Source organism: Myotis brandtii, unplaced genomic scaffold, assembly GCF_000412655.1.
Source record: "Myotis brandtii unplaced genomic scaffold, ASM41265v1 scaffold456, whole genome shotgun sequence".
Lineage (NCBI taxonomy): Eukaryota > Metazoa > Chordata > Mammalia > Chiroptera > Vespertilionidae > Myotis > Myotis brandtii.
Window position 1 is genome coordinate 3,201,336 of NW_005367431.1, and position 13,434 is coordinate 3,214,769.

A 13,434-nucleotide genomic window follows, 5' to 3' on the forward strand; every position below is an offset into this window, starting at 1 on the left:
GCTCGTGAGCCACATGCGGCTCTTTGGCCCCCTTAGTGTGGCTCTTCCTAAGCCTTAGGAGTACCCTAATTAAGTTAATAACAATGTACCTACCTATACCTATACAGTTTAAAAAATTTGGCTCTCAAAAGAAATTTCAATCGTTGTACTGTTGATATTTGGCTCTGTTGACTAATGAGTTTGCCGACCACTGCTATAGTGTAAACAAGAAAGAAACTTTTAAATTAAACACACACACACACACACAAAGAAAGAAACTTTTGCTCTGGCTGATGGCTCTGTTGGAGCGTCATCCCACACACCAAAAGATTACAGATTTAATTCCCAGTCAGGACACATACCTAGGTTATGGGTTGGATCCCTAGTTGGGGCCAGTGCAGGAAACAACTGGTTGATGTTTCTCTCTCCCCCCTTCCCTCTCTCTTGAAAATCACTAAAAACATATCCTCCAGTGAGGATAAAATAAGAAACTTTTATATTTAAGACAGCATCCTAGCTGGTTTGGTTCAGTGGATAGAGCATTGGCCTGCGGACTGAAGGGTCCCGAGTTTGATTCTGGTCAAGGGCACATGCCCGGGTTGCGGGCTTGATTCCTAGTAGGGGGCATGCAGGAGGCAGCTGATCGATGATTCTCTCTCATCATTGATGGTTCTCTCTCTCCCTCTCTGAAATCAATAAAAATGCATTTTAAAAAAACACTGAGTTTTGGGAGTTGTTAGTTACAGCAGTTAGCCTACTTTTCTCATCCTTTCCTTAATCTTAACAGTACAGGAACCTGGTAATTATTTCTTTCTTCTTGAAACTCTCTCTTCCTCTGAAACTATTTGTTTCTAGTCCTTTATGATGACAATGATAGTAATGTCAGCTACCATTCATGAAGTTTTTTATTTTCATGAAGTTCTATGTGTCAGGCACCATGCTAGTGCTTTATCTAGTGTCTCATTTAATTCTCGTAACTACTGTGTGTGATAGATGCTATCAGCCCTATTTTAGAAATGAGAAAATAGCGTTAGAGAAGTTGAATCATTTGTCCAAGGTCTTATAGAGGGAGAGGGAGAGATAGAAACATCATTGATGAGAGAGAATCATTGATTGGCTGCCTCCTGCACGCACCACCACCGGGAATTGAGCCCACAACCTGGGCATGTGCCCTGACCGGGAATCGAACTGCGACCTCCTGATTCATAGGTCGATGCTCAACCACTGAGCCACATTGGCTGGGCATCTACATTTTTCCTTTTGACAATCAAATCCAATCTCAGGGCTGCTGTAATGATCATGTCTGGTTGGATGGCTCCCTGTCCCCTCTCCTTGTCTCCAGTTCCACATTTCCTGGCATACTAGTATGAATGTGCTGATGACATTGTAAACTTAACACATCCAAATGCAGCTATTCCCTTGTTATTACTGTTCTAAACACTTTTTACTTAATTCCCACAACAAGCCTATGAGATAGATGTCATTCACATCTATGAGCTAAAGTGTTACCCACATTTTACAGATGAACAAACTGAGTGTTAGAGACTCAGTATTTGGCTTCTGTTTACACTACTAGTACATAGTAGAGCTGGGCTTGGGGCTGATTTAAAGGCCTAGATCTCAAAAATGACAAGACCTCAGTTCCACTCAAACTGGTAAGCTCTTCCTGTATTATTCCATTTCCTGCTTCCTATACTCACTCTCTGCTCCCCCTTTTTTTTCTATTCATCAATTTATTTTGTTGATTAGATTCCACATATGCTTACTCTCTGCCCTTAACTTTCAAAGTCCAGCTCGAAGGCCATTTCTCTAGGAAGCCTTTTCAGGTATTCCAAGCTGGAAGGGATCTCCTCCTTATGTGAATTTACAAAGTACTTACTCTGTACCTCACTTACCTCTTCCTAAGCATGGGAGCAAAGCTTTAATTCATCCTCATCATAAAAAGTTCAAGTATAGCCCTAACCGGTTTGGCTCAGTGGATAGAGCGTCAGCCTGCGGACTCAAGGGTCCCAGGTTTGATTCCGGTCAAGGGCATGTACCTTGGTTGCGGGCACATCCCCAGTAGGGAGTGTGCAGGAGGCAGCTGATCGATGTTTCTAACTCTCTATCCCTCTCCCTTCCTCTCTGTAAAAAAAAAAAAATCAATAAAATATATATTTTTTAAAAAGTTCAAGTATAGAGATACAGAGTGAGACGTTTAAGTATCCCTTCATTCTCCAGAATTGATCAGTTTCTTTTTTAAAAAACACATATTTTTATTGACTTCAGAGAGGAAGGGAGAGGGAGGGAGAGATAGAAACATCAATGACGAGAGAATCACTGATTGGCTGCCTCCTGCACACCCCCCCACTGGGGATGGAGCCCACAACCCAGGCAAGTGCCCTTGACTGGAACGAACCCGGGATCTTTCAGTCTGCAGGCCCATGCTCTATCCACTGAGCCAAACCAGCTAGGGCGATCAGTTCCTATCTTGATTAATGTTTCTATGTATCTGCTAGCAACTCTATGAGACAGTAATATGAGAATGGGAAGTATAGCAAGTCATCTTAATCCCCTAAAATTGGAATAAATAAACAATTGCTGAAAGAATTGATCAACTTCCAATCCCTTGAGCCTGCACACATTACATTTTTAGATGAAGATGAGAGAGTCTGTTCAAGAAAAGTAGTCTCTTCCCTCCACCCCACCCCCCTTGGGGGACTGGTGAAGACATGTCAAACATTCCCTCTCCTCCCACCTTCATTAAAGAACAAAAAAGCACCGATTTCTAGGTACAAGAAGCTCTGGCTTCTGTTTTAGCTAGGTCTCAGAAGGAAATTACTTTTCTCTGAAATCGTAGACGCCCAACCCAGCTGCAGCATTGTTAGACCTCAGGGTAAACAGGAAGCTTCCTGCCCTGGGCCCTTCATGTCCCTCTCCCAGACTATTAAAAGACTGTTATTAGGATGGTAAAAGGACAGCTGCTGGCCATAAAATCAGCCCATTCCTTAGATCCTTAGAGAAGAGCAACTCCATCCCTCCAAGGTCAAAGAGAATACTGTTGTCTCCAGGTCACACAGGTTTGTCCACCTAGCTGGGGTCCTTAGTCAGCTCCTCGATGATCAACTGTAACCATATTGGTCTTTGCTGAATACCAGAGTGGTTTAATTGAGAAGATGGGATTCCCATTAATAAGGTCTCTGATCCTTGGAATCACTTGGTTCTGGGGGTGATGAGATCTAGTGTAAAGGTTAAGCTGAGACTGCCAGAGCAGTGAAATCACTCCCCACCCTGTGGAGTCTGAGTCACCTCTTCCAGTAGGGGACCAATCAGTCCTGATTATCCCCCAAGAAGAGGCAAAGAGAAGAATGCATGAGAGCAGTCTAGTGCTCCTGCCTCTGCAATGAAGAACTGAAACAGGACCTCAGTTCTTCCTGCACAGAGTGGAAGTCCCTGGATTTGCAGCTGTTGATGGAGGGAACAATTTCTGCCAACTGGAAGGACACGCGGGCAGGGATGATCTTTTGCCAAGAAGGGCACTCGCGTGTCTTGGCAGAAGGCAGAGGGCTGCCCCAATCTGTGTGTACATTTTCAGAAGCGTTTGACTCTGGACCAAATTCTCTCAGCTGTGCTAAAGCTGGGGTAATGGATGGGAAATGCTTATTGGCCAGGCTGACTAGAAGCTCCAACAGAGGGTGCTGGGGCTCAGCCAGGAGCTTCCCTTCAGCTGGCAAGTTTAGCTTTCTGTCATGGTCAAAGGGAGCGTGTCAAAATTCCAATTCTCAGGGCTCTCCAGAGCTGCTTATGATTAACCATTTATTTTGAAGTTTCTGCTTGTTGGAATTTTTCACTCAAATGAGGAATGAATGGTGATGATGCAGAGCCTCTTATTTAGCTCAAAGAACAGGCAAAAATAGATCCACAGGGGTCAATGGTCTTACTTCCATTAAAGTGACGGGCTCATAACCAAATGGGACCAGTCAGATGCCATTTCATTCAACCTTGGACTTACCTACAAATTATCAGTTCATGCTGCCTTGTTGGCTCCTCTGACCCATGTCTACCAATCAAGCAAGCACAGGCACTTGGGCACGGCAGGCAAAGCAGTCACCACTTTGACCACTTATTGCCTGGCACTGGTTTACCTATGCAGGACAAGGAGCCTATTTGCCAGGTACCACTGCCTTCCCTCATTCAAAGAAAAGGTCACTTAAGTTACTCCTCAGAGTTGTACCCAAGGAGAGGGAGTTTCTACTAAGTGCTGAAAGCAGAGCTATTTTCTCCTAAAATCATTTTTGAGCCTCTATATAAGTGTTTAGACTAGGATGATTTCATTGTTTAAGGCAGCTCTTAAGATCTTAGAGAAAGGGACCTACAAGAGATTATATACCGCCCTCCCACCCCCAACTTCCCCTATGGGATAATATCATTTCCTCTAGTTTCAAGAGATGCTAAGGCTCTGAAAACTCTCCCAAGGTCACATAGCTGATAAGTGGGTTTTATTGAGAGGTCTGCTGCTTCCTTGTGCAATGCTCTTCTTACTATGACTTTTCCCCCCAAATAATTTTTTTTTTTTAAGGTAACTGATTGCTCCTTTAACCAAAAGTTGTTTAATTTGCATTATCTTCGCAAGACTTTTCATATAAACAAATGAAAAAAAAATCAGAAACAATGTCCCAATTAGAAAAGAAGGTTCTACTTTACTTACTATTGCCATGACACTGTTCAGGCCTCTGCCATCATGTGTGGACTATTATCAGCCTATTAGCTAGAGCCTTTGATGAAATTTACATTTATTTATTTTGAGAAAGAGAAACACCGATTTGTTATTCCACCTATCTATGCACTCGTTGATTTTTAAAAAAAATTTTATTGATTTTTACAGAGGAAGAGATAGAAACATGGATGAGAGAGAAACATCAAGCAGCTGCCTCCTCCTGCACACCCCCTACTGGGGATTGAGCCTGCAACCAAGGTACATGCCCTTGACCAGAATTGAACCTGGGACCCTTCAGTGCACGGGGCCAACGCTCTATCCACGGAGCCAAACCAGTTAGGGCTCATTGATTCTTGCATGTGCTCTGACTGGGGATCGAACCTGTAACCTTGGTGCATTGGGGTGATGTTCCTAACTGAGCTATCCAGCCAGGGCTGATGAAATTTATATTTAAATTTACATGTGGGTCCTGGCCAGTTTGCTAAATGGTTAGAGCATTGCACGCCCCCAACACCAAAGGGTAGCAGGTTCAATCACCTGGTTGCAGGTTTGATCCCTGGCCCCAGTTGGGGCGTATGCAGGAAACTGATCAATGTGTTTCTCTCACATGGATCCTTCTCTCTCTCTTCCCCTGCCTTCCACTCTATAAAAATCAGTGGAACCCTAGCCAGTTTGGTTCAGTGGACAGAACATCAGCCTGGAGACTGAAGGGTTCTGGGCTCGATCTCCAGTAGAGGGTGTGCAGGAGGCAGCCAATCAATGGTTCTCTCTCATCATTGGTGTTTCTATCTCTCTCTCCCTTCCTCTCTGAAATCAATAAAAAAAAAAAAATATATCTATCTCAATGGAAAATATCCTCAGGTGAGGATTAACAACAAAATTACATGTGGGTCAGTGGTAAGTTTAAAACGATCTCTGCTGTGCTTGGTTGAAGAGACAGATCCAGGTATACTTCAGAACTGGAATATGATTTTTTCACTTTCTGTAAAAATAGTTACTATTCTAAAATTTTCCATAGCCAGGACCATAGGGGATCTCCAGTGGCTCATACCGTTCCCACTCCTAACCAACCTTCAAATAGAGAGAGCTTCTAATGGACAGAGCAAGGATCCCAAGGCAGAGCAGGCAGTGTTTTTTTATGTTTGTACTTTCAGATTCCTGGTTAAGTTGGCTTCAAGTCTGTCCCCTGAGACTCCAGGTCATGTCCAAGGCAGGAAGTTGCAATGCAGGAGCAGTCCCAGGAGCCAGTAAGTCAGGAAGTAGCCCAGAATGCACCGTGTGACTCGAGAACAGGTTTTCCAGTTGTACAGAAGTCCCACGATAGAGTTTCTGGGGACCCTTTGTCCTGGTGGGGAGTCTTCTGCAAGAGGCTTCCAAGGCACAGTCTCTAGAGATCTCAGCAGTGGCTCTTGATGCTGAAGCAAGTAAGCTGGAAACCAGTACACAATAGGAGTGGAGGAACCCAAAAACCTGGTGAGAACCTGGAAATCATAATAGGGGGAAACCCACACATTTATTGGAATGTCACTGCCTCAGATTGGACCAGCCTGGGGCTTGCCTGCTGCTGGGTGAACTATAATCCCATGACTGGAAATGTATTACGCTGGACATAAAATTTAATATAGCTTAGGATATGCCTTATAAAGCTGTGCATGATATCAGCCAGTGACCTCAATGTTACAAATAAAAATAGCTAGACTAATTACCACAATAATGAGTTAATCAATAAAAAAAAAAACCCTTTGCGGGGTCCAATCATACCCTAGGGCTTGGACTCTAACTCTAGGTTGTGATGTGGGGCTTTGGGAGTGTAAGGTGGTTCCCTCATCCCAGGGGGATACAAAGCAGAGGGGAAGGGAGCAGAGGATACTATGGTTTAACATTCTCTCTTCTAGGGGAGTTCAGAGCCAAATGGCCTCCCTCACCTACCTGGAAATGCTAACCTTTGCTGGCATTCCCTCTACTAGCGAATCCAGCTACAAACACAGAATGCTATTTTCTGTTTCCCCTATGCCTCTTATTCACACAGCTCAGAGAACTTTACAAACAGCCAATGTGTGCCTGAAACTGCTAAGGAGAGACAGTATGGAGACAAAAAGACTTCCTCAGAGTTAAGATGAAACTGGAGCCGCAGCCCTAACCAGTTTGGCTCAGTGGATAGAGCGTCGGCCTGCGGACTGAAGGGTCCCGGGTTCGATTCCAGCCAAGGGCATGTACCTTGGTTGCGGGCACATCCCCAGTGGGAGGTGTGCAGGAGGGGGCTGATCGATGTTTCTCTCTCATTGATGCTTCTGACTCTCTATCCCTCTCCCTCCCTCTCTGTAAAATATCAATAAAATATATTTAAAAAACAACAACAAAAAAACTGGAGCCACAGCCAGAAACAAAGAAGATGAAATTGCCTTAGCCATTTTGGCTCAGTAGATGGAGTGTCAGCCCACAGACTGAAGCGTCCCAGGTTCGATTCCAGTCAAGGGCACGTACCCTGGTTGCTGGTTCCCCGGCCCTGGTGGGGGTACATGCCGGAGACAACCAAACGATGTGTCTCTCTCACATCGATGTTTCTCTCTGTCTCTCCCTCTCCTTTCCACTCTCTCTAAAAATCAATGGAAAAATATCCTTGAGTGAGGATTAACAACAACAACAAAAGATGGAATTAATGATCAAACCTTTCCCATCCCTTTATATTACACCACCACCCCGAACATTGCACAAGATGTCTCCTCTGAAAACTGAGCACCTGCTGAGTACCTCAGAGAGCCAACTATCAAGTTGACATTCTGGGTATAACTGTGTATTAGGGGAAGGTCCCAGAGGTATTCTCTGTGCCCATTCCTCTATCTCAGTCAAATCAGGTCCTCTTACAATTCTTATATATTTGCACACACCCTTCCTTTGCTTCTTAAATGGAATTTCTTCGTATTCTTTACGACCTGGCCTAAATATGACACCCTCCTTCAGTCAGCTATTTTGTTCCTCTGTGCTTCCCACAATACTTTATCTCAAAACAGCAAATTCTCTCCCATCCCACTGTCCTATAATTTCACCTGTTCAATGTCTGTCTCCCATTTCTACCATGAGACGCATTAGGGCAGCAATCTTATCTTACTCATGTTCCATCTTCTGTGGTCTGACCCAGGGTCTAGCACAAATAAAGCCCTCACATAGTTGTTGAATAAACAAACTAGGCACAGTTCACTCAAATGGGAGAAGTTAGCTGTCCAGGGATTCTGTCTGTATTCACATCCTTTTCCCAGCCAGGAATCCACCTCACCTGAACGTGCATGCACAAACTGCCAAACAGCAGCAGCGCTGCAGCGTGAACCAGGTACACAAACACCCGAGGGCTGAGGAATCCAGGATCAGGCTTCTCTAGAGTCTCACCGCTCTTGTTCCTTCGCATCCCAAGTGTAAGGCAGAGCCACGGGTGGGTGGTCACATATGTCCACGTTCCCCAGGTAACCAGTATAGCCACTGGTGCAGCCAGCAGAAAATTGGGCACCTGCTTAAGCTCATAGTATCTCAAAAAGCCAACATTCCAGTAGACATCCTGGATATAGCTGTATATTAGGGGAAGTTCCCAGGAGCACCAAGGTGGTTCATCTCCCTCTGCAATCCGGTAGCCCTTGTCCACAGCTAACTGCAGCAAGGGCTTAGGGATGGAGCGGGCTGAGCCTGGCAGACAGAACTGGGTGTAGGCATAATACTGAAAGAGGGCAAAGGGAAGACCAAGTGTGAGCACAGACAGGAACACAGAGCCCATCAGCTTCAAGAGCTGTCTCAGAGGATTCAGCACCAGGAGAGAAGAGAAAAAGCCTTGGCACTGAGAATGTACAAGGAAGCCAACGCTGACCAGCCCGTTGGAGCGTACACCAGTAGCAAGAGCAAAGAGGAGTCCGCTAGTCCAGCTTCGGCCCCTTTCCAGCTGCCCCATGGCGGTGAATGTCAGGAGGGCAAACAAAGCTTCTGAGTAACCAGCAGCCAGGAAGACATTGGCAGGGCTGAGGCAGAAAAGCAGTGCTCCGTAAAAGGCCTGGCGGGGACAGTGCAAAACCAGACAGCCCAGGTCGTGAAGTGCAACTGCAGCCAGGATAGAGAACAAGGAGTTGAGCAATGCTACTGAGATTAACAGGCAACTCCGTAGGCTCAGTAACCCCCGCAGGGGTCTCAGCAATTCAGTCCCCACCAACAGGGCCAGGGGGAAACCAGGGAAGAAGGCAAAGTTGTGCTCATACAGGTAGCCATGCTCAGCAATGAACAGAAAGTGTTCAGCATCCCAGTGAGACAGGCCACCCAGAAGACCTTCCACGAGTTGGTCCACAGAGCCCGAGGGGGCAAGGCGAGGAGGAGAGAAGGCTTCTGCATGGTGATCTGGGATGAAGGCATTGAAGAGAGCCTGTGGGATGAAGAAGAACCAGGAGTTTGGTTGAACAACTAGAAGAAAATAATTACTATTTAATAAAATTAAGAACAGATTTGTTTGGGGGGTATCAGTCAGTTTTGGACTGGTTAAATTTGAGCTGGACATTACAGTGCAGAGGTCAATGAGGCAGTGAGATATATGAGTCCGAAGGTCAGAAGAATGATCAAGGCTAGAGATATAAATTTGGGAGTCATAAGTAACGGGCAGTATTTAAAGGTATGGGACTGAAGGCGAGCACTAGGACATACAGATAGAGCTCCGAAGACTGGGCCCTGTTCCCATCAACATTTAGTGACTTGAAAGGGGGTGAGGATCCAGCAGTGAAGATAAAAAACGGTCAGGCACACTCCTCCTCCCGAGAGCACCCCTGCAGCTTTTCCTTTCCCTTCTTCCCTTTCAGGCATGGATCTCCTAAACTCTAAGGGACCCCAGGAGACTTGCAACCAGGGGAGCAATGGGCAGCGGGCAGCTCATCCTGGACTAACCCTCACTGTTTCCAGTGTCCCCTTTTCTCTGATTTCTCAGTGAGCCAAAGCAGTTCCGCTAGACTCATTTCTTTTCTATAACATGTCTAGAGAGCTAAGCAGCCCTGCCTAGGATAGAAAAGTTGCTTCTTCTATTCTAAGCCCTTCCTTGTTTAACTGTCCCCAGCTTTAATAAATGTGCTTTCAAAATCACACAAAAAAAGAAGAAACAGTCAGTGAGGTAGGGGAAAAATAGGAGAGTATGGTGTCTTAGATCCAAGTGAAGCACGGGAGTGATCAGTTCTGTTAAGTGCTACCAATAAGTCAAGTAAGATGGGGACTGAAAACTGATCACTAGATTTAGCAATGTGAAGGTCACTGGTGACTTTGACAAGAGCTACTTCAGTGGGGTGGAGGAGAGAGAAGATTGCCTAGACTGGGTTCAACAGCGAAGGGAAGAAGGGAGATAGTACATAAGACAATTATTTGGAGGAGGTTTGCTGTAAAGGCGAGCAGAGAAATGGGGTAGCAGGAAAATAACAATGTGGGTAAAGATAAATCTTTTTTTTTTTTTTTTTTTTTTTAAGGTGGGAGATAGCCCGGCTGGTGTGGCTCTGTGGTTGAGGTCACAGTTCAATTCCCAGTCAGGTCACATGTCCAGGTTGTGGGTTCAATTCCCAGCAGGGGGCATGCAGGAGGCAGCTGATCAATGATTCTCTCTCATCATTGATGTTTCTATCTCTCTCTCACTCTCCCCATCAGCCTGTGGACTGAAGGGTCCTGGGTTCTTAAGGTGGGAGATAAATGTTTCCCAGTGGGAATAAATCCGTGGAAAGGAAACGAGTACACAAGAAAGAGAATGGAGAACCGCTGGAGCAGGCTACAGGGGATGGAATCTGCTGCACAGGTGGAGGAGCCAGCCTTGGAGAGGAGGACAGACAGCTCACCCAACCTTCCACAGTGAAGGCACAGAGATGAAGATGTAGGTATGCTGATGGATGTGGTGTGAGCATGCAGAAAGTCGCTTCTGGCCCTAGCTGGTTTGGCTCAGTGGATAGAGCATCAGCCTGTGGACTGAAGGGTCCTGGGTTCGATTCCAGTCAAGGGCACATGCCAGGGTTGTGGGCTCGATCCCCAGTAGGGGGCATGCAGGAGGCAGCCGATCCATGATTCTCTCTCATCATTGGTGTTTCTATCTTTCTCTTCCTCTCCCTTCCTCTCTGAAATCAATAAAAATATATTTAAAAAAAAAAAAAAGGAAGTCGCTTCTGGTTGCTTCTATTTTTTACTCAGGAAAGCAATTTGGGGAAAAGACATTAGAGACTTGATTAAAGATTAACACATGTAAAATATGTCATCTATAATCTCAGTTCTCAAAACAGGGAATCACCCAGGTAGTTTTAGAAATACCAATGCCTGGGTTCCTTCTCCAGAGTTAATGATTTAACTGGTATGGGTTACAGCCTGGGCATTGAGTTTTTTTAAAACTCTCCCCAGTGATTCGAATGTGCAGAAAATGGAGGTGGGGTGGGGTACATGGACGAGAGAAATACACTAATATTGCCAGGTAGCATTAGAGACTCAATTGGATTAATGATATTGAATAAAAGGAAACTAGTTACTACAGTTGTGTGTTTTACTTTGGGCAGATGCAAGCATGGAATGACAGAGAACTGAATTTAACCAAGGTTGGACATAGGGAGAAGGGAGTAAGTGAGTTGTGTGTGTATGCATGATGGAGCATGGAATCCAAGCTAGGTAAAAAGTGGAGCTGAAGGCTTGAGGTTGGTGAGAGTCATCGAAAAGTGGTAGGATCAATGGATTATAAATCCTGAGGGGTTAAAAGAATCATTAGAGCTGGGATACTAGAGAAAGTGAGCTGAAATGATAGGAGATAATGGTCAGGTGTATCAGCCTTATTAATATTCAAACCACCAAGAAATCAATAGTTGTGCTGGAAAAGTAACTGAATCAGAAGCTAAAACTTTCAAGGAATGAGGAGGAATGAGCTGTCATTAACACAGATGACAGCCATAGCTGGTTTGGCTCAGTGGATAGAGCCACGGCCTGCAAACTGAAGAGTCTCAGTTTCGATTCAGTCAATGGCACATGCCCGGGTTGTGGGCTCAATCCCCAGCGGGGGGTGTGCAGGAGGGAGCCGATCAATGATTCTCTCTCATTATTGATGTTTCTGTCTCTCTCCCTCTCCCTTCCTCTCTGAAATCAATAAAAATATATTTTTAAAAAAACACATCGCAATGACAGCAACAATGAAGAGTAACTGGCAATATATTCTGATGGCATTACCTTTAAAACTAGAAGGGTTGGCAGTGGGAGAAATAACAAAATAGCATATTGTTAAATATCTTTTTGTCAGATTAGATTGTCAGTTACTTAAGGGAAAAGACACCATTACTTTTTAAAAAAATATATTTTATTGATTTTTTTTACAGAGAGGAAGGGAGAGGGATAGAGAGTTAGAAACATCGATCAGCTGCCTCCTGCACACTCCCCACTGGGGATGTGCCCGCAACCAAGGTACATGTCCTTGACCGGAATCGAACCTGGGACCCTTGAGTCCAAAGGCCGACGCTCTATCCGCTGAGCCAAACCGGTTAGGCAAGACACCATTACTTTTATATTTACCACCTAGCACAGTTCGTGGAACAGAGTAGGTACTTAATAAACTTTTAGTGATTGAGTGAACAGTCTACAAAACATCCTGTTTCCAAATCAACTGAATTAGAACCCAGCTGTACTGGTTTCCTATCCCAGATGCCCATTCACAGTATTGCTCCATTGGCTCTGCCTATTACTCAGCTGATACTGGTTCCAAGCTATCACTGAGTAAGTTTCTCCAGCCTGGCACCAGAGTACAACCACATTTTTAAGGCTCTTTCTCTTTTTGGTCAGTTTCTTTGGTAATCAGGCCACTTCAAATAGTGAAAACAGCCTTAGTCTCCATGTTGAAGACACTTTTAACTAAACTTGGGAGCCAGCAGAGCCTGCTATGCCTCCTATAGTAAGGGAGAAAAGAGAAAAGGGGATTTCCACAAAGGAACCAGCTATGAGCCTCAGAGAGAATGAAGCTTATGATAAAAGATACACATAATTATGCTAATTAACAACATACCTAGAATGTTGACTACATTTACCAACACGTACTAAGAACCTACTAAACGTTGGGCATTGTGCTAGGCACTGCATTTAACTCATACATATATGAAGTTTAATTAAAATACGTATAAGGACAGCCTTGGAGGAGAAAGGGAGTTTTGCAATAGTGAATGCATTCTGAGGGCTGTGTGTGGGTGAGGCAGCAAGGGGAGACACCTGGGAGAAGAGCAGGAGACACTACTGCGGCGGTTCTCAACCTTGGCTGCACATTAGAATCACCTGGGAATCTTTTTAAAATCCTGATTTCTGGGCCTCATCCTCCGGAAATTCTGTTTCTTTGTTACTAATGTTGTGGTCCCACCCCATAACAAAGAAACAGAATTTCCGGAGGATGAGGCCCAGAAATCAGGATTTTAAAAAGATTCCCAGGTGATTCTAATGTGCAGCCAAGGTTGAGAACCTCTGCACTACTGACTAAACAAATATACACAGATGGTCTCAGGACATTGCCACCTCTTTCCCATTCAACTGATTGACATAGTGCTCAGTCTCCTGCGTAGGGGATCCAGGCTAATGCTTTGAGTTGTCACACCCTAATGTCATCTCTGGTTACAGAACATCATGGCCTGTTGGAAAGACTGCTAGCTCAGGAGTTAGGAAACCTGGGTTCTGATTCTAGCCCTTCTCTTTTCTTTTTAAAAATCTTATTGTTTAAAGTATTACAAATAGTAGTACATATGTCTCCTTTTTTCCCC

The 13,434-nt window shown here is 44.8% G+C and overlaps 1 protein-coding gene across 1 annotated transcript in view; it reads right to left on the reverse strand.

Moving 5' to 3' along the window:
- Positions 1-5,791: 5,791 nt before the first annotated feature.
- The window catches only part of PIGV (phosphatidylinositol glycan anchor biosynthesis, class V), an 11,696-nt gene continuing 4,053 nt past the window's right edge, over positions 5,792-13,434 (reverse strand). Inside the window, exons 4-5 of the mRNA XM_005875145.2 lie at positions 7,950-9,071; positions 5,792-6,156 (exon numbers count right to left, since the gene is read on the reverse strand). Coding sequence (XP_005875207.1) covers positions 5,875-6,156; positions 7,950-9,071 — 1,404 coding nt within the window. The 3' untranslated portion in view covers positions 5,792-5,874. The remainder of the gene's footprint in view (positions 6,157-7,949; positions 9,072-13,434) is intronic.